This window comes from Macaca thibetana, chromosome 10, assembly GCF_024542745.1.
Source record: "Macaca thibetana thibetana isolate TM-01 chromosome 10, ASM2454274v1, whole genome shotgun sequence".
In the NCBI taxonomy this organism is placed as follows: domain Eukaryota; kingdom Metazoa; phylum Chordata; class Mammalia; order Primates; family Cercopithecidae; genus Macaca; species Macaca thibetana.
In genome coordinates, this window is record NC_065587.1 from 3,880,872 (window position 1) to 3,902,780 (window position 21,909).

Below are 21,909 nucleotides of genomic sequence, written 5' to 3' on the forward strand. Positions count from 1 at the left end.
CGCACACACACACACACACACACACACACACACACACCCTTGTCTTTGCTGACTTTTTAATCAGACCAGTTGAATAAGGTACCTTTAGGTTGAAAACTCACATGTCAGTACTGGAGAGTGTATTAATTGCTCCTGGCTCTTCAATTCACTGAGTCACTTAGCATCTTTGAGCTCGTGCCCCTGTGGAAAGCAGCCTTGTGTGTGAATACTAAAGCATCTATCCATGAATGAGGTACATCTGGAAGCACACAGACACAGACGTTCTTCCTGTCAAGCCAATCAAAGATCTATTAACAATTAAGGTAAAGAAAATACCAAAGATAGGGTAAGATGGCACTCTCTCACATGGTGGTGAGAATATACATATTCATTTCTTTCTGGAAAACAACCTAGTAAATGTTATCCAGACCTAAAAATACTCACAGCCATCGATTCAGTGATGCCTCTTCTAAGAATGCATCCCAAAACCAATCCACAACACAATCAAGTATTTGTTTACGGAGCCACCGTGTGCATTATCAACAGTGAAAAAGCAGAAACTACACAACGTTTGTCGATAGAAAACTGCCGATTACATCTCCTTACAACAGAATAATGAGCTTCCACTTTCTTTTTTAATGTTTAACTGAGATATAATTCACATACCACATAATTAAATTATTTAAAGTGGTTTTTCAGATATTCACTAACTTGGGTAACCACCACTACAATCTAATTTTACGATGTTTTGCCTCCCCCCAGAAGAAACTCTGTACCCATTAACAGTCAATCCCCCAGCCCCCCCATTCTAATTTCTCCACGTCCTTGCCAACATTTGTAATTGTTAATTTGTTATTGTTCATCTTTTTGATAGTAGGGTGTGAAGTGGTATCACACTGTAGCTTCTGATTTGTATTCCCTAATGATTAATGATGTTGGCCATCTTTTTGTATATTTATTGCTCATTTGTAGATTTTCTCTGGAGAAATATCTATTCAAACACTTTGCCCATTTTAAAATTAGGTTTGTCTTAATACTGAGTTGTACGAGTTCTTTGCATATACCAGATATGAGTCTCTTTTCAGATATATGATTTGCAAACATTTTCTCCCGTTCTGGGGAATGTTTTTTTTCATATTCTTGAGAGTATTATTTGTAACATGAAAGTTTTCATTTTGATGAAATCCAATTTATCTATCCTTTGTCCCTTTTGCTGTTATATCTCAGAAACCATGGCCTAGCCCAAGGTCATGAAGATTTCTTCATGTTTTCCTTTAAGAGTTCTGATTTCAGCTCTTACATTTAGGTCATGATTCACTTTATTTTTTGTGTCTACGGAGAGGCAGGAGTGGAACTTCATCTTTTGCATTTCAGTATCTAATAACCGTCCCAGGACTACTGGTTGGAAAACACAAATTTCCTCATTGAATTCACTTGGCATTTTTGTCAGAAATCAATTGACCAAAAATATGAAGGTTTATCTTTGGCCTCTCAATTCTATTCCACTGATCTACATGTGTACCCACGAGGCGGCATCATAGTCTTGATTAATGTAGCTTTGTAATAAATTCTGATACCAGAATGCATGAGTCCTAATCTTTGTTTTTCTTTTTCAAGACTGTTATGGCTATTCTGGGTTCTTTTAATTCCCAAATGAATTTTAAGATAAGCTCGACAATTTCTGCTAAGAAGCCATTTAGGCTTTGACAGGGATTGCACTGCATCTTTACGTCAATTCGAGGGCGAACGCTACCCTAACATCTTTACGTCAATTTGAGGGCGAACGCCACCCTAACATTTTTATGTCAACTGGAGGACAAACACCACCCTAACAATATTAGGTTTCCAATGCATAAACACGGGATGCCTTTCCATTTACTTAGATCTTCTTTCATTTATTTCAACAGCATTTTGTAGTTTTCAGAGTGCGAATCTTGTACTTCTCTTGCTAAACTTTGTCTAACTATCTTATTCTTTCTGATGTAAGTGGATTTTCCCAGTTCCATTTTTTTTTTTTTTTTTTTTTTTTTTTTTGAGACAGAGTCTTGCTCTGTCGCCCAGGCTGGGGTGCAGTGGCCAGATCTCAGCTCACTGCAAGCTCCGCCTCCCGGATTTAGACCATTCTCCTGCCTCAGCCTCCCGAGTAGCTGGGACTACAGGCGCCCGCCACCTCGCCCGGCTAGTTTTTTGTATTTTTTAGTAGAGACGGGGTTTCACCGTGTTAGCCAGGATGGTCTCGATCTCCTGACCTTGTGATCCGCCCGTCTCGGCCTCCCAAAGTGCTGGGATTACAGGCTTGAGCCACCGCGCCCGGCCCCCAGTTCCATTTTTAAATATTTCATTGCAAGTGCATAAAAATGTAACTGATTTTTTAATCTTAATCTTGCATCCTACAAACCTGAATTGGTTTATAAGCTTTCATAGGGTTCTAGTGGATTCCTCAGGGATTTTCTACGTACAAGATCTTGTCATCTACAAATATAAGTTTTATTTTTTTCCATTCTGGATGACTTTTGTTTCATTTTCAGGCTTAAGTGCCTTAGCTAGAACCAATACTAAAATAGAAGAGGAGAAGGTAGACATCCATATCTTACTCCTGATCTTAGGGGAAAAACTTTGTCTTTTAAACTAAGCATGATATTAGTCATAGAATTTTCATGGAAGCCTTTATTAGACAGGAAGTTCTCTTCTATTCCTAGTTTGTTGAATATTTTTCTCATAAAAGGGTGTGGGATTTTGTCAAATGCTTTCTCCAGATCAACTGAGATGACCGTGTAGTTTTTGTCCTTTACTCTGTTAATACAGTGTATTACACGGATTGATTTTCAAATGTTGAACCATCCCAGCATTCCTGAAATAAATTCCACTTGTAATAATGCCTAATCCTTTCAACACGTTGCTAGATTCAGTTTGTTAGGATTTTGCTGAGGATTTTTAAGTCCATTGTGATAAAGAATATTGTTCTATATTTTTCTTTCCGTGTTATGTCTTCATCTCGCTTTGGTCTCAGAGTAATACTGGCTTCATAGAATGATGTGAAACGGGTTTCCTCCTCTTCTATTTTTTGAAAGAGTCTCTGAAGAAATAGTGTTAATTCTTTGTTAAACATTTGATCAAATTCACAAGCAAAGTCATCTAGTCCTACGATTTTCTTTGTGGATTTTTGAAATTATTATTTCAATAACACGAATTAATAACAAGTTAACTTAACATTATTTAAATTATTGATGAAAACTGGTTCATTATTAATTTTAAATTCTTAATAATTAATTCAGTCTCAAAGAGAGACTTATTTTGTGGAATTGGCTCACACAATTGTAGGGATTGGCAAGTCTGAAATCTGTAGGGTAGGCCAGCGGGCTAGGAACTCAACCAGGATTTCCCACGATGCAGTCTTGAGAAGAATTCCTACTTCTTCAAGAAACTTCAGTCTTTGAGCTCACGGCCTGATTAGATTAGGAGACCCACCTACACTGTGGAGGGTAATCCGCTTTACTCAAAGTCCACCGACTTAAACGTTAATCACATCTAAAATACATCTACACTGCAGCTACAAATAGACTGGTGTTGGACCAAACAACAGGGCACCAGAGCCCAGCCAAGTTGGCACAAAATTAACCAGCATAGTCAGTTTTGGCAATTTGTGTGTTTCTAGGAGTTTCTTTGTTTCATATACACTGCCTAGTTTGTAGAGTTGTTCATAGTATTACTTTAATGCTGTGTATTTCTAAAATTTCTCACGAATTTAGTAACTTGAGTTTTCTCTCTCTCTCTCTGGTCAGTCTAGTTACAAGTCTGTTTCACTTATTTCTGTTCTAGTCTTCATTATTTTCTCCCTTCTGTTTGTTTTGGCTTTATTTTACCCTTCTAAGTTTCTGAAAACGGAAAGTTAATGATTTGAGGTCTTTTTTAATATAGTCTGTTACAACTATAAATTTCTCTTGGATCACTGCTTTAACTGCATCCTGTAAGTGCTGATATACTGTGTTTTCATTTTCTTCATCTCACAGCAATTTCTAATTTCCCTTACAATTTCGTCTTTGACCCACTGGTTATTTAGGGTGTGTTCTAAAATGTCTACATATTTGTCATTTTCTTCAAATTTCCTTCTGTTAACTGGCTTCTAACTTAATGACACTGTGGTCAAAGAACACATTTTGTATAAACTCCATCTTCTCAAAAGTATTAAGTCTGGTTTTATGGCCCAGCATATGGTCTATTCAAGAGGATGCCCCACAAGCACCTGAGAGGAACCTGTATCCTGCTGCGGCTGGGTGCAGTGTTATGTGGATATCTACTAGATCTAGCTGGTCCTCTGTGTTGTTTATTCTTCTAGTTTCTTGCTGGTTTGTCTCGTTTCTCTAGCCGTTATTGAAAGTAGTATGTTCTACTTTTAAAAAACATATTTTTTTAAAATGTTGAATGACACTGGAAAATGGTTAGATACTAAGCAAAAAGCAATGTTGAAATGTGCATGCATAATATAATAGCTACTATGGAAAAGAACCTACAGAGTAAAAGGCCAGAGAAAAATTAGCCAAATGTTCAAGTGACAGCTTCTGGGATGGCAAAGCCATATTATTATTAAACTTTCCAATTTTTTAAACAGTAGGTCCATTATCCTAATTATTTCCACAATGTTTTTAACTAGAAAAAAATGAATATATATGAGTCACGGGCAATGGAATGATGTGGCACCTGTACTGTCAGTTCAGGGGCTGCAAAGCCAGCCACCTCCACTTTGCTATTCTACCCACGGGCAACCCCAGGGAGCTCTCTGCTTGTCTCACGTGGGCCTAGAACTGCCACAGAAAATGTGCTATGCTCAGATGCTTTGGTTTTCACCTTGCACTGTTTCTGAGATTAACTGTGGAGCATAAAAGCACCTAAGCTGTGAGGAACATTCAAGGAAGTCAGGCAAAGGATGTATTTGGCAGTAGACTTGCTTTAGACAACACAGAAAAACAAGGTAGAGTGAAGTGAAATTTAAATGCAAACAACGGAAAGCTAAAACAAATCATTCTAAAGCTCTAACTTATCAATGAGAAACTAGCACCAGCTCTTCCTTCCCTCACTGTCACTCAAAGCCCTAGTAATACTCTGATAATGGAAATAGGCAAAGGAATGACTGTGCTGCTAAAATCCACCTGCTGCGAGCATGTTCTCCGCGTTATTCCTCTCATGTGTCCCACTGGCTGTGGGGATTTTACCTGCCGTCCCGACTGCACACAAATCACAACTCTAGCAGTCCTCCAGCTCCAGGAGCCACATGCTAGAATGTCCTCTCTGGGCAACTACATGTTTAAGAACAATCTATACTTCAAGAATTTGACTTACAAACAGGAACATAAAAAAATATTTTTTGAGATGGAGTTTCACTCTTGTTGCCCAGGCTGGAGTGCAATGCACGATCTTGGCTCACTGTAACCTCCGCCTCCTGGGTTCAAGCAATTATCCTGCCTCAGCCTCCCAAGTAGCTGGGATTACAGGCACGCGCCACCACACTCGGCTAATTTTTGTATTTTTAGTAGAGGTGGGGTTTCACCATGTTGGTCAGGCTGGTCTTGAACTCCTAACCTCAGGTAATCCGCCCACTTCGGCCTCCCAAAGTGCTGGGATTATAGGCATGAGCCACCATGCCCAGCAAAATAAATATTCTTAATGTTCTTAAGTAAATGCACTGTTTATTCCAAACCCATTGCACATTTGCTTTCAAGAGTAATTTAAGGGAAAATAACAAAGAGAATCAAGTCAATTAGATATTAGACCTCCTGATGGTGAGAATCCATTGTAAAACACTCTTCACCTTCCAAAATGTGGTCCTACTGCTCCCCTGCAGCACAACCAACAACCAGTCAGTCCGAGTTATCAGTCCAAAGTACTCAGTCAAGATTGTTTCTACATTTAAATAGCATGGAGACATCAAAGATGGGGAGGGGGGCAAATACTTCTTTGTTACTTGCTCTGCTAAACATGTTTAAGCTAAAATACAATTTTCTGCTTAAACTGTGGAATTCAAGGTGATGGAATAATACTCCTTAATTCAAAATCAAATTTAACATACTTAAAAGTAATATGATAGTCACTGTTTGAAAAGTATGGGCTTTACTTAAAAATTACACCCTGCCTAAAGGAAAGAAAAACAAAAAAAAATTCACCAACACTGGATGGTTTCAGAAATTATGCTACATGATCTCAATAGAGTATTATGTACAGAAGATAGAAATCATTTTTATAAAGATTTCTTAATACAAGGAAAAGCTTATATTATAAGGTTAAATGGGGAAAAAACGTGAAACAAATGTTATGGATAATATGCACTCGACTATGTAAATACAATGTATAGAAAAAAAGATTTACAGGAAATACAGAAAACAGCTGCTTATGCGCAGTGGTACGGCAGCTGCCTGGTGGCCACACACAGGACAGTAACCCCTGAGTGAGCACTGAGCGGGCAAGTGCCCGGCACCCTGGCACAAAGGACGGGCTGGAACCACAGCTCAGGCTCCAGGCTGGATGAGTCCTCCTTTCTCCCAGCCCAGACCTAGACACTGGGACCCTAGCAGCCTAGATAAGAGACCCAGGCTAGCTTAGAGGCCCAGCCCCAGGCAGGGCAAGAGATGGGAAGGGCCCAGACTCACACTGCTTGCCACACAGAGGTGATACCGTGATACCACCCCCAAGGAACTGAAGTAGAGCCCAGGAGTCTCCCCATGCAGATAGCCACTGGTCTCTTGGGAGCAGAGAAAGTAGGCAGACCCTTCTCCATCCCTCCCAGTGTGGCTGTGTGGGGAGACAGGATCTTAATCAAAGGGGAGGCAGCACAGCAAGGAGATAGGCTTCAATAAGTCTTCTCAACAGTGGGATGGCCAAGTATTTTAACTGCTTCCTTCATAACTTATCTATGTCTTCCAGTATCTCTATACTGTTTCTATTAAGTATTTAAGAGCCATGCTTTTACATTACTTTGTAACACTGAAGGAACATACTTCAAAATAGGAAGAGCCAATTATGACAAACCCACAATCAACAGCACACTGAATGGGCAAAAGCTGGAAGCACTCCCCTTGAAAACCGGAACAAGACAAGGATGCCCGCTCTCTAAACTCCTATTCAACACAGTACTGGAAGTCCTTGCCAAAGCAATCAGGCAAGAGAAAGAAATAAAAGGCAACCCATAGGAAGAGAGAAAATCAAATTGTTTGCAGTCAATATGATTCTATACCTAGAAAATCCCATAGTCGCTGCCCAAAAGCTCCTAGATCTGACAGCTGAAGTTTTAGAATACAAAAATCAATGTACAAAAAGCAGTAGCATTTCTATACACCCAAGCTGAGAGCCAAATCAAGAATGCAATGTCCAAGCTGAGAGCCAAATCAAGAATGCAATCCCATTTACAACAGCCACAAAAAGAATAAAACACGTAGGAATACAGCTAACCAGGTACATATAAGATCTCTATAACGAGAATTACGAAACACTGCTCAAAAAATAGAGATGAATATACAAATGGAAAACCACTCTATGCTCACGGATAGGAAGAATCACTATCGTTAAAATGACCACACTGCCCAAAGCAATTTACAAACTCAGTGCTATTCCTATTAAACTACCAATAAATGACATTTTTTGCAGAATTAGGAAAAAAAACTATTTTAAAATTCACATGGAATAAAAAAGGAACCTGAATAGCCAAAGCAATCCAAAGCAAAAAGAACAAAGCTGGAGGCATCACAATATTCACACTTGTGAATATACTTGTGAGTATACTTGAAACTATACTTGAAGGCTACAGTGACAGAAACAGCATGGCACTGGTAACATGGCACACTAAGAAAAACAGACCCATAGACCAATGGAACAGAAATAAAGCCACACATTTACAGCCATCTGATCTTCCACAAAGTCGACAAAAACAACCAATGGGGAAAGGACTCCCTATTCAATAAACGGTGCTGGGATAACTGGTTAGCCATACACAGAAGACTGAAACTGAAACTAGTACCCTTTGTTATACCAAAATCAACTCAAGATAGATTAAAGACTTAAGTGTAAAATCTAAAACTGTAAATACCCTGGAAGATAACGTAAGGAAATACCACTCTGGACACAGACCCTGGCAAAGATTTCATGACCAAGATGGCAAAAGCAATTGCAACAAAAACAAAAATTAACAAATGGGACTTAATTACACTAAAGAGCTTCTACACAGCAAAAGAAACTATCAACAGAGTAAACATACAACTTACAGGAGAAAATATTTACAAATTTATGCATCCAACAAAGGTCTAATATCTATAGGTCAGAACCTATAAGGAACTTAACAAGCAAAACACAACCCCATTAAAAAGTAGGCCAAGGACACAGACACTTTTCAAAAAAAGACATATACGTGGCCAACAAGCATACCAAAAATGCTCATCACTAATCATTAGAGAGATGCAAATCAAAACCACAATGAGACACCATCACACACCAGTCAGAAAGACTGTTACTGAAAAGTCAAAAATAACAGATGCTGTGGAGGCTGTGGACAAAAGGAAACGCTTTTACACCGCTAGTAAGAATGTAAATAGTTCAGCCACGGTGCAAAGCAGTTTGGGGATTTCTCTAATAACTTAAAACAGAACTGCTGTTCAACTCAGCAATCCCATTATTGGGTTTACACCCAAAGGAATCTCAATCATCCCACCATAAAGACACATACACGGGTATATTCATCACAGCACTATTTACAGTGCGAAAAATACGGCATCAATCTAAATGTCCATCAGTGGTGGACTGGATAAAGAAAATGTGGTACATATACACCATGGAATACTATTCAGCAATAAAAAAGAACAAGATCATGTCCTTTGCAGCAACATGGGTGGAGGTAGAGGCCATTACCCTAAAAGAACCAATGCAGGCACAGAAAACCAACTACTGCATGTTCTCACTTATAAGTGGGAGCTAAATATTGAGTACACATGGAACCAACGAAGCAAACAATAGACACCAGGGCCTGCCTGAGGGTGGAGAGTGGTAGAAGGGTGAGAATCAAGAAACTACCTATCGGGTATACGCTTATTACCTGGGTAACTGAATAATAGGTACACCAAACCCCTGTGACTCACAATTTACCTATATAAAAAACCTGTACATGTACCCTTGAACCTTAAAGTTAAAAAAATAACATAGTGACCGGGCACAGTGGCTCATGCCTGTAATCCCAGCACTTTGGGAGGCCGAGGCAGGTGGATCACTTGAGGTCAGGAGCTCGAGACCAGCCTGGCCAACATGGTAAAACCCCATCTCTACGAAAAATACAAAAATTAGCTGGGCGTGGTGACACGCACCTGTAATCCCAGCCACTCGGGAGGCTGAGGCAGGAGAATCACTTGAACCCAGGAGACGGAGGCCACAGTGAGCTGAGATCATGCTCACTCAGTCATGAGTGGCTCATGCCTGTAATCCCAGCCTGGGCAACGGAGCAAGACTCCATCTCAAAAAACTAAATGAATAAACAACATAATATTAACTTCAAAAAATAAATAAGAATTATATATTGTTTCAATGTTTCAACAAACATTAACAAAGTGCTCTGTAAACACAGAAGCTTTCTGTAGGGATCCAATTCAACAGAGTTTCTCCAATCCACTGAGCTTCTCTGTGCAAAGCATGACACACGCATGAGACACAGTCCCCAGTTCCCTCTTATGACAGCGAATGTGGCACTGGGCACGAAGGCTGTCAACACTGCAGGTGTGCGGGGTTATGGGGAAAACAGCAGCACTGGGGAATTTATTTGTCTTTACAAATAATTTCTATAGTCAATATCCCTTCTTATCTGAGTTGTTATCACAGTTTGAGAGTAACAAGCAGAACTTAATCTCTTTAAATTAATATAAGGTTCAGTAAAGTCTACAAAAATAAAAAAAAAAAAAGCAAAAGATAATAACAAGTGTTGACAAGGACGTGGACACGCTCCTGCGGGAAGAGGGAACTACGCTCCTCCCACACCGCACCAGGACGTGGACACGCTCCTGCGGGAAGAGGACTCCTCCCACACCGCACCAGGACGTGGACACGCTCCTGCGGGAAGAGGGAACTACGCTCCTCCCACACCGCACCAGGACGTGGACACGCTCCTGCGGGAAGAGGAAACATACGCTCCTCCCACACTGCTGTGGGCAGGGAAAATGGTGCCGCCACGTGGAAAGCAGTCCGGCAAACAAAAGGCAACTCAAAAGGTTAAACACAGAGTCACCACGTGACCCAGCAATTCTCCCTCCCAGTTACATACCAAGATAAATGGAAACACACATCTACACGAAAACTCATACCTGAATACTCACAGCAACGTTATTCCTGTTAGTCAAAATATTAGTCAAAAATGGAAACGATATTAGTCAAAAAATGAAAACAATCCAAATGTCCATCGAGACGGATGAGTGGAAAACACACGTGCTGCGTCCGCACCAGGGGCCGTTACCTGGCTGCAGAATGAAGGAAGTACTGATTCACACTGCGTGGATGAACCTTGAAAGCATCAGGCTGAGTGGAGGAAGCCAGGCACGTATAATTCCACTCAAGTGAAACATCCAGAGAGGCAAATCCACAGACACAAAACGCAGATGAGAGGCTCCCTGGGGCTAGTGGATAGGAGAAGAGGGAAGGATGGGGAGGGACTGCCAACGGGTACGGGATTTCTTTTGGGGATGATGAAAATATTCTAAAATCAAATGTGCTGATGGTTACACTCCTCCAAATATTCTAAAAATCTTTCAACTTTACACTCTAAGTGGGTAAAAGTTATGGTTTCTAAACTGAATCTCAATAAAGCTGTTTTTAAACAGCAGTAGTAAGTGCAGTTGGATGGAGGTCAGGAGTGGGTGGGGGACAGAAGGAAGGAGAACGGTGACTGCTGGTGGCTGCTGGAGTCAGATGACAGGCGCGCGGGTTCTTCCGACAATTTTGTTGACTTTGTGTTTGAAACTTTCCATCATAAAAAATTATTTAAAATGAAGTTGCAAGAGGCTGTGGTCCACTGAGTGCAATCTTCCCCCAGCACAGAAGCATTCAGGCCCCCATTTCTGAGGGAGGGCGGGGAGCTGACGTGACAGTTTGCTTGCCACCATTCTTCAGCCCATTTTTGGCAGGTCGCTAGCAAGATCCCCACTATCAAATGCTTTGACCAATTTTCGGTCTCCATCCCTGTAGGCTCTGCTGACCACTCCCTGCTTCCTGAAGTTGTCCCCTCCCTTGATTTCTGTGATACCTCAGGCCTGGCCTTTGTCCTACCTCTGACACCACTTCCTCTCCATTTCCTTACCACACCGCCATAGCTCTCCCGGGGGCACACACTGGTCTGGCAGCCTGCATGCACGCACACACCCTCTTCCTTGCCTCCTGTCTCCACCCACATCTTCTCCAGGCCCCCAATGGCTGGTGGGTGGCAAGGGTGTGGCCGATGGAGGACGTCATTGTGTGTGTTCCGGGAAAGCTTCCGAAAACGCATGGGCTCAGCTGATGCATGCTTTGGCCCCAGCCCTGCGCCCTGCACCCTGCACCATCTCCCTCTCTCCAAACCTAGGACAGGGACCTAGTGGAGGCGCGACCACCATTTTAAGCAGAGGAAAGTCACAGGCAGCGACAAGGAAAGTGACAGTACAATGATCACCTGCTGCGTTCCACACCTGGCTCTAAGCTGGTTTTGCCTCACTCAGTCTTCACGCCAACCAAAGAGACTGGTGCCATTATGATCTCCATTTTGCATCCATTGCAGAGATCACTAAGGCACCAAGGCTGTCTGCAGCTCTTCAGGGGCAGCGCCTGGTTCTGGACCCCGGCGGTCAGACCCCAGAGCGGCACTGCATCCTTCACAGATCCTGATGGCGGCCCTCAGCAGCAGGAGCCACCTGGATTCTCAATGCCCAGACTCCTGCATGGGAGAGCGCCATCAACCTCCCTGTGGGACAGCCCCACTGCCAGCTCGAGTCACAGTCACACCTTGGAGACCCCTGACACATCAGAGAGCCACGGGATCCTGTGACCCGCTGCACTCCACTCTCCCCAGACACACACACCCACAGCCGTGACTGTCGGCAGCCATTTCCGGACCAACAATTTCCAGACTAACCTCCACTGCAGATCTCCTGCCAAGGCCCGGATCCCAACATCCGGGAAGAGAAGTAGACTCTTCTACTTGATCACTGCCGACAGAGCACACTCGGCACATCCTAAATCAGAACCCCATCCCGCCTCCTCCACCTGCTCTTTCTACTCCACGTCTCATCCTAGAAAACGGCACCACATCCCTCACAGAGCCAGGAATCTAGGAGGCCACTGGATTTGTCCTTCTTGTTCACACTCCCCTCCACTCACATCAAGCCACTTTGGTGCCCTCACGGCAGCCTATTTGACATCCAGGACCAGGGCCTCCTCTCAGGCCCAGTCCTCCCTCAGCGAGTCTCCTGCCTCTGCTGGCCTCTGGTCTGGGCCCACTCCTGTGCCCCTCAGTGTCTCTAGACCAGGTGTCGCTCCTTTGCTGTTATAAACTCTAAGATGCCCTGGACCCTGTGTTATTCTCATCCTAGACCTGCCTTCTTCCATGGCCTGAAGTAAGTCCAAAGTACAACGTGCCTTGCTGTTTCCTTTCACTTCCAAAAGATTAGACTAAAAAGTGGGTCTTCTGCCCGTTCCTAGCTGAGTGTCGTCTCCAGCGAGTGTGCTACCCGGACTCTCCTCCATACTCTACCCGCCCCGTGGGTCAAGGACGCAATCTGCAACAACAAGCACCCACGCTCGGCTCTGAACTGGAACGGGCACACTCGAGCTTCAGCAAATTTATCACTATGCGCCTCTAGTTTCTTCCCCACTCCCTAAGGCTTCAACCTCCGAAACTTACGAGCTGCAAAACCTTCCTGGCATAGAGAACTTTTCCGTGATCGATCTCTCCAATCAAATTATACCCTCTCATTTCATTTTCACTGGTAGGGTTTTCTCCCCAAGCTTCAGTGATGTCTAACCGGCTGTATTCACTGGACTTCATGATCTTCACATGCTTTGCACGCTGCTGCTCCTGCCTCTGAGGTCGTGAAAGATGGCTTGACCTCTTTCTCTAAATGACAGGCTCCTCCAGGGGCTGAGCGAGACTGGCGGGTGCCACTCAAACAAAGGTTAGTTACAGATTTGTTCCCCATATGCTTGGAGAGGTTGAGGTTAGCACTAGTGAGGAGTGTGCAAGCGGGTTTGTGTCTGTGTGGTTGTGTGTGTCTGTGTGCAGAAGCCTGCACACCTGTGTGCATAGCATGTGTGTGTGCAAGTACATGCGCTAAATATGCATTTACAGACTCTGCATCCATCAACAGCAGGACCAAACTGCCCTTCCCAAATGCTGGCGAGCTCCAGGAGGAGACCTGGGATGCATACCATGTATTCCTGACTCAGGCTGGCAATGTCCTGGCACCCACGGAGACCCATGGAACCCTGACCCCCTGAGCACACCTCCACACAGCTTGAGCATGGCTCCCCCACTACAAACTGTTCCTCTGACTCTGACGTGCTGGCCGGCCTCCTGCTGAAGACGAACATTCCCTCCTGTGCTGGGAAGCAGTTCACCTAGTTGACTGGTCTGCCTTCAGACCAGGTCCTGTGTGTCAACCTCAACCACCGCAGCTCTCATTAGTTGCTTAGCAATGAGACAACCTCCTAAGAAATCATAAATGGAAACGAAGTGTCAGAGGGGTTGCAATAAAATTCACTACATGGATATGTCCTTATCCTAGGAGGATAATCTGTCCTCGGGTAAAGCTCATCTCTCCAGATTACAGAAAGGATGGGAATCTGAAGCCGACCACATCCTTCTTTCCAAGTCAAAGAACGTAACACTGAGAGGGCTCTGAGTACCAGCATGTGCAGCGTCGGAACCTCCCACTGACAGCCAGAACAAGGAGCCACTCCCGAAGAGCTGTTCCTACTCAGGACCTGTGCCACGCTCCAGGATTCCCCACGTCCTGTGGAACCAGTGGGAGCATGCGGCAGGCCAGGAGCTGTGGATCTTTAAAGGTTATGGACACATGGCGAACACATGTCCCCAGAAAGAGCCCAGTTCCCACTAAGGCGTCACAGATCTGTCTGCTGTTGTCTGAAAGCCCCTGGAGAAATCCCACACCCTGGGGATTTCTTAAACCTTTGATTAACTGGGATTCTGTCCTGTACTTCAAAGAAAGAGGAATATCCAAGTAACAACACAAGCTCACCGCCAGAACCAGGCCAGCTGCAGCTCTCAGGAGGTAGCCACGCCCGGGCTAGTGCTACAGGCAGCTGCACCAAAGGTGTACAAGCGGTCACGTGACAACCTGACCGCTGAGGCCCAAGGACTGGCGGGTGCTAGGTGTCGAAAGCACAGAATCCCATTACCAGGTTCTACTCTCGGAAGGAACAGTCAATCTTGAAGATCTTCACTAAGCAGAGCGTCTGAGGTTTACTGGCTTGAAGACTCAGCAAACTAAGAGTTCAGCAAACCAGAACAGCCTCTCTGGAGGGGACCCGTGCCTCTGCCGGTGCTGGAGGCTGCAGGTCCCTGGTCTGTGAGCTTCCCCAGAAACCCTCCAATCTCATCCATGCAGCTGCCAGAGTGAATGTTCAAAGAGGAGAACCTGAGCACAGTAGCTGGGGGTTTTGCACGCCCTGAGACTCGACCCCAAGCTTCTCCTTCTGAGCACCGCAGCCCAAGTTGCCCTGCCCTTCCTCCCAGTGCCACTACTTGTCACTGTGCCTTGGATTCCAGGCCAGCCCTCCTGCTGCCCTCTCTGAATGCCCAGCCTCAACCTAGCTCCTCCTCATCCTGTGAGACATGGCTAAAACGTCACCTCACCCTGGAGGCCTCCCCTGACCCCTAAAAGGGGACAGGTCCTCACAGCAGCCCAGGCTTCCTCTTGATAATGTGAATGTTAATTACTTTAATTAAGACTTTAAATTACTCATCTAAAATCTGTCTTCCGTGCTACAACCACAAGCTCCGAGAGGGCAGGGATCAGGCTTTCCTTGTTCTCCTGCCCAGCTCCCACAGCACAGGGCCAGGAGATGCTCTGTCAATACTGGCCGCATTGAACGGAAGTCATATCCCCACCCCAGCGCTCTGCACCAGACCCAGCAGCAGGGCAGGGCTCCATGAAGGGCTGCGTGAATGACAAAACTTCAGCCCCATAAGGAAGCTGGACAGCACACCATGCAAGTTAAACGCTTCTTTACAACATACCAAAAGATGGACTTGGACTATACTAATGAACATTCCCCAAACCTAGGAAGCAAGACCTAAAAAGGACTACAAATGCAATAATCACATGTGAAATCTGGGACCAAACTTTTTCTTTTTTTTTTTTTGAGATGGAGTCTCACTCTATCGCCCAGGCTGGAGTGCAGTGGCACCATCTGGGCTCACCGCAACCTTCGCCTCCCAGTCTCAAGCAATTCTCCTGCCTCAGCCTCCCAAGAAGCTGGAACTACAGGCACGTGCCACCACATCCAGCTAATTTTTTGTATTTTTAGTAGAGATGAGGTTTCACCCTGTTAGCCAGGATGGTCTCGATCTCCTGACCTCGTGATCCATCCTCCTCAGCCTCCCTAAGTGCTGGGATTACAGGCATGAGCCGCCGTGCCCGGCCCAAACATTTTTATACGTCCACTTAATAGCTGACCAACAGAAATAAATGATATGTTTTACACAGATGTTTGAAAGTGACACTGTAGGCCGGGCGCGGTGGCTCAAGCCTGTAATCCCAGCACTTTGGGAGGCCGAGACGGGCGGATCACGAGGTCAGGAGATCGAGACCATCCTGGCTAACACGGTGAAACCCCGTCTCTACTAAAAAATACAAAAAACTAGCCGGGCGAGGTGGCGGGCGCCTGTAGTCCCGGCTACTCGGGAGGCTGAGGCAGGAGAATGGCGTGAACCCGGGAGGCGGAGCTTGCAGTGAGCTGAGATCCGGCCACTGCACTCCAGCCCGGGGACAGAGCGAGACTCCGTCTCAAAAAAAAAAAAAAAAAAGAAAGTGACACTGTATACTCACACAATGTGTGGTTGTGTTCTGATGTGTGCATACGTGCGTGCATGCGCCTGCGTGTGTGACAGGGGTGCAGGAAAGATAGGGACGCAGGAAGGACAGGGACGCAGGAAGACAAGGAAAGTGTCTCTGAGCTCATCTGAAGACACCACTCATAAGACACAAATTCCATTTTCTGCAGTCTTTCTTTCTTCCGGACAATGAAGACCGTGGTCATGCCCCTTCGTCCTGTCTTGCAGATAATCAGGCAAATGCATCAAGAATCGCTTGGGTCTTACAACAGAAGTTGGTGGTAAAGTAGTTAAAACAAACTTATTTACCACATTAATTAAATGGTCTATTTAACACGGAATATCAATTCTCTAATCACATCTCAGTTGAACTTCTCCTTTCAATTAACAACTCTGAAGTCTACTGACAGAGGTCCTACTGTTCTAGGAGCATTAAGAGCATTTTCATTATCTGGCAAATGAGGGGTAAGAGGCAGAAAAGCAAAGCACCCTCAGGAGCGGCCTCTCCCCTACTTAAGAGATGATTAGGGAGTGAGGCGCGGCAGCTCTCATTAGTTGCTTAGCAATGAGACAACCTCCTATGAAATCATAAAGGGAAACAAAGTCTCAGAGGGGTTGCAATAAAATTCACTCCATGGATATGTCCTCATCCTTAGAGGATAATCTGTCCTCCGGTAAAGCTCATCTCTCCAGATTACACCAAGGATGGGAATCTGAAGCCGACCACAAACTGGAAACGCTAAAAACACCATGTAATAAAAACAGGCAAGCGCCCAGTCCAGAAGGCTTGCAGGAAGACAAAACCGGGTTTAAATTAAAATGCTGTGAGTAAACAGTAAAGTCCCCTCTTTCCTATTTATTTTTCATTCATAGATGAATTTAAAAGCAGATCCTCACTTTTATTATCAGAGGTTTTAACTTAAAAACATATTCAAAACAGATTAAGTTATAGTACAGTTGATTGTGATAAAGGAAAACCATGCAGTGCTTAAAGGGAAACAGCATAAAAACACAGCCCAACCGAAACCACTGTTCAACCAGCTATTTCACACGTAATTAATACTCTCATAAAACCAAATGTTACTAGTATAGCAAAAGTAGAAAAGGGATGAAATGCCACAGAAACGCAATTAAAGAAGATTTGATTTTCAGCTTGTAAGCAAAATATGTGACTGATGCTCTATCACCTTAATCTTAAATTCAAACCACTAACTGGGCATGGTGGCTCATGCCTATAATCCCAGCACTTTGGGAGGCCGAGGTGGGAAGATCATGAGGTCAGGAGTTCGAGACCATTCTGGCCAACATGGTGAAACCTCGTCTCTACCAAAAATGCAAAAATTAGCTGGGAGTGGTGGTGCATGCCTGTAGTCCCAGCTACTCAGGAGGCTGAGGTAGGAGAATCGCTTGAACCCGGAGGGCGGAGGTTGCAGTGAGCCGATTTCACGCCACTACACTCCAGCCTGGGTGACAGAGCAAGACTCCATCTCAAAATAAACAAAATAAAGAGACAGATTGATTGATTGAAACCATTAAAGTCAGTACTGTGATGGCCTTTAGAATAAACGACACTCCCCAAATATATTATCTATCTTCAAATATTGTTAAAAAGAAGATATTAATCATTACAACTGCAACTTAATGTCTTCAGTAGTTGAGCATGCGGATTAAAGACATTTTGGAAAGCTGCTGTCGATGAGAAAACTATTATTCTCTACTATTCCCTATCATTAATAACATTAAACTTAGTGGCAATTCTCAATATTGTTATAATTATGCATAGTAACACACGGCAAGTCCACCGAAGTTCACGTTTAAGTTTGCGGGAAATCTTACCTATGTATTCACAAATGAAGACCACAAAGAAAGGAGTGACGAGGTCATTTATCCCCTGGACGTATCCACTGGCAGGGTGGCGGATCGCCCATATGAACAAGATCCTTTCGAAAATCTGAAAGAAAATGGAACAGGTGGTAAAGCATGAAGTAAACATGACAGAAACTTTAAAATGAAAGCATCCATTACTTGAAATGTATATTGTATATTTTCATTGTCCCTAATATTAAGATACAAATATAAACAAAAATCAATTGCTTTTTTTTTTTTTTTTTGAGACAGGGTGTTACTCTGTCGCCCAGGCTGGAGTGCAGTGGTGCCATCTCAGCTCACTGCAACCTCTGCCTTCCAGGTTCAAGCGATCCTCCCACCTCAGCCTTCCAAGTAGCTGGGACTATAGACACGAGCCACCACGCCCGGCTAATTTTCATATTTTTTGGTACAGACAGGGTTTCACCATGTTGGCCAGGCTGGTTGTGAACTCCTGACCTGAAGTGATCCACCCACCTCAACCTCCCAAAGTGCTGGGATTACAGGCGTGAGCCACCATGCATGGCCCTTAATTTTTTTTTAATCAAGTTTGAATTATCTTAACTATTTATTATCTCACAAGCAATGTGCAGCATTTCACCAGCCCCTGGCTCAGTCCGTCCCTACGCTGGCTCTCACAGCAGAAGCTCTCTGCTCCTCCACACCCCACGGGCCACTGTGCAACAGCACATGGCCTATCAGTGGAGACTTCCTCAGGGAGGGAGGCATGGATGAGTGAGGAGGTGGGTGCATGAGTGGATGGACAGGTGGGCGGATGGATGCTCTAAATTTCCCTCATTAAGTAAACAGGTTTCTTTAAACCTCTGAAAAGTTATCACCATTCAAGAAGACAAACTTAAACATCTTCCATCACTTACAAAATCTTAGCAGGGATTCAGGTACCCAGGCCAGGCATGCAGGAGTCATCCCGGCCTCCTCCCTTCCAATACTCTCAGTATATTCAGTTGATCCCTCTCTCCACCATCTCTTCCTCCCACCCACTCTCTTCCATCTTCACTCATAAGGAGGGTTTTATTATACCAACGTGCAACACAGTCCTATCACCCACACCATACACGTGCACATGCGGCTGAAGAGCTCTGTGTGCTCCTCACCTCCCACGGACAGAGCCTCCACCACCACCAGCACAGGCCCAGTGCAGTGTCCCTGGCCCCTCAGTCTGGTCCCCGCCCCGGATCTCCCCAGCCAGCACCCACATTGTGGGTGCACTGAGCTACAGCACTCTTCCCCAGCTGAGCCTGCCAGCCATCAGCCCGTGCTCCTACCGCTGCCTGGAAAGCCTGTCACGCCTGCATCCTGAGTCTCAACACCCCTGGCTTCCGGGATTCACCTCAAACACCACTCCCTCCGTGAAGACTCTGCTGCCACCTGTTCCCCCTCCACTCTCTTTCTAGAAGAGCCAACCACTACCTACTTTGTGGCCCCCTAGTTCCCACTCCTCTCCACTGGGTCACTGGCTGATGGCTCCAGCCTGACCTTCGGGCTGCCTGGCAGCTAAGGCCGGGTCCAACTGCTCTGTCCAGGCTCATCCACACAAGCAAGGCACAGGAGGTAGACTTCAGCAACACACACTCCGTCAGATGGATGAATTACATCGCTTCCATACAAACTCGGCCCCGCAGAGCCGACCACGCTCGCACCCTGAGGAGTCGATCTCTTCCCACACTGCCTACAATCCTAAATCTTACTGGGCTTGGCAGGCTCCATCCCCAAAATCACTATCAACCCGGGACTTACAAAGGAGGGACCTGGAGCCGACAGGTGAAGTCTCTCAACCCAAGGAACCTATCTAGAGTGGCCTCACCAGCCCTCAAGTCTAGGCCCCGCCCTATCCCCACGCCAACATGCAGTCCACACGGCTGTTCAGATGAGTAACAGAGCAACTGCCTAACACAGCAGGCACCTGAGAGACGCCGGTGGAATGAGTAATACATTCGCGCATATACATTCATACGTGCTTTTCATTTTCAGTCCACAACTTTCTAGAGAGAACTGAATATTTAACATCAAAGACCAAACCCACTCAACAACACAGTGCTATTTAAGAATTTCTCACGTACCACAGCTTCGCAAATGATGTGAATGCTATTTAACCGAGCTGCAAGCAGTGGCCAGAGGAGCCATGTGGGGGCAGCCCCTCGGTGGCCCCAGAGGGAGATGAAGAAGCGGGACGGCAACAGGAAGGGCCCCTCGGCCAACAGTGCTGCACCATGAGTCACCAACGCGCAGCCCCATCCCTGCCCGGCCACTGAGGCATGAAGGAAGAAGCCCAGGGGACGGCGTGTGACTAGAAGACAAGGAGGCTAGGCCCACGAAGGCAGGCACGGGGCACAGGTCCAGCTCAACAGCCCTTGGGTCTGTTCACCAGCAAGCCTCTGAGGGGCCTCTGAGCCCCCGAAAGGGTCAGGAGCAGGAGGTGGAGGGGAAGGGGCCACACGAGAACAGGAGCAGCAGCAACAGAAGGAAAAAGGAATGACAGAGGTGGTGACTCCACGGAAGCTGACCACACGGTCATGAAGAAATAGAGAAACTCTGCCCAGCTCCTCCTCACCAAAAAGGTCCAGGGTGCCTGAGGCCACTGATATCCCTCCACACGCATCCAGGGGGCCACGGCAGCCAGCAGCCACCGGACCTGTCCCTGTCACCACACAGTGTCCTCTACAGCCCAGGGAACAGGCAGCGCAGCGCCCCAGGAGCACACACCCTGGACAGAGGGAGTCAAGGCAGGCACCGCCCAGAGCAGGGGGCAGTCACACTGCAGAATGAGAGAGAGACACAGAGAGAGACAGACAGAGAGAGAGAGAGAGAGAGAGAGAGCAAGCACGTGTGACTGTGTGTGTACAGGAAGACTTTAGGCAGTGGAGCACTCCCACCATTTAACAAGGCCCCTCACTTTCAGAGGGCTTGTCTCACACATGCACGCGCACACACACACACACACACACACACACAAACACACTCTCAAGCCTGAACCTACTCATACGCATGAATGCCATACTTCCCTTAGCAGCCTAAGTGCCGGAGAAAACCAATTTGGCAAATAGGACATACCCAGCTTCACCCAGGGAGGACGCCAAGGGGACCTAAGTCCTCTCGGCACAACAAGTTCCTGGGTTGTATGGAACATGAAACAGGCTGCTGCAGGGAGAGAGATCTGAGCAGGCCGGAGCCCCTGACTCGGTTCCACAGCAGAAGGCTCCATGAGGCCGCGTCTCTGAGCTGTACCTGAGATAGACCGAGTTCTGCCTGAGCACAGCCTCGGGACAGACACAGAATGCGGAACGCACTACGGGGCAAATCGGTGGCACCAAACAGGCACAGCGGGAGGTGGCGAAGCCTTCAGTTAGCAAACAAACAGTGCTGAAGCACTTGCCACGTGAGTGCCCTTTCACAGGCAACCCAACGACCCAGCAATTACCTTCTTCCCCTCATCCAAGTCAGGGCAGAGGGCCTCCGTCCACCCAGACGCCGGGACGCTCTGCACCAGCCTGGGTAGTAATGCCCTTTAAAAGAGCACGCGTGTACTACTTTGAGGAAAAATGGAGAATTCCGATTTCTTATTGACTGAAGAAAGCTAACAGTCAGTCCAAATTCTTCAGATTGAACTCTGCTTGATGTCCGCTGTCATCCCACTAACATGTAAATAAAGGACAGCCAGCTCAAGCATTGAACAAAAATGACCTTTAACGCAGCAAGCAGGCTAAAACAGTGAAAAGCGGGTGTCCTGTGGCAGCGTATGACACTGCACACAAAGCCTGGCTCTGCCACTAAAGGCACGTGCTTTTAGGCCATTGCCCCTGAGGCCCACCCCTCAGAGAATCCCAGGGAGACCTGCGGACCCCAGAGGCCATCACCACTATAGCAAACCCCAGACGGGTGTGGCATCCAACCCTTTCCCCCTACTCCACTGCCACAAGCCTGACCACCATCACCTTGTGCCTGGTCCACAGTGAGTCTACTGGCTGGTCTTCCTGCTAACACCC

General features: G+C 45.8%; 2 protein-coding genes across 4 annotated transcripts in view; one reads left to right on the top strand and one right to left on the bottom strand.

Annotated features, from left to right (window-relative positions):
- TBC1D22A (TBC1 domain family member 22A) overlaps positions 1-21,909 on the bottom strand; it is a 417,738-nt gene that overhangs the window by 245,073 nt on the left and 150,756 nt on the right. For all 3 annotated transcript variants that reach the window (XM_050805877.1, XM_050805878.1, XM_050805879.1), the window contains one exon: positions 17,876-17,990. In XM_050805877.1, the coding sequence (XP_050661834.1) occupies positions 17,876-17,990 (115 nt within the window). The remainder of the gene's footprint in view (positions 1-17,875; positions 17,991-21,909) is intronic.
- Positions 1-21,909, top strand: part of CERK (ceramide kinase) — a 461,681-nt gene that overhangs the window by 209,412 nt on the left and 230,360 nt on the right. The gene's annotated exons all lie outside the window — the stretch shown is intronic.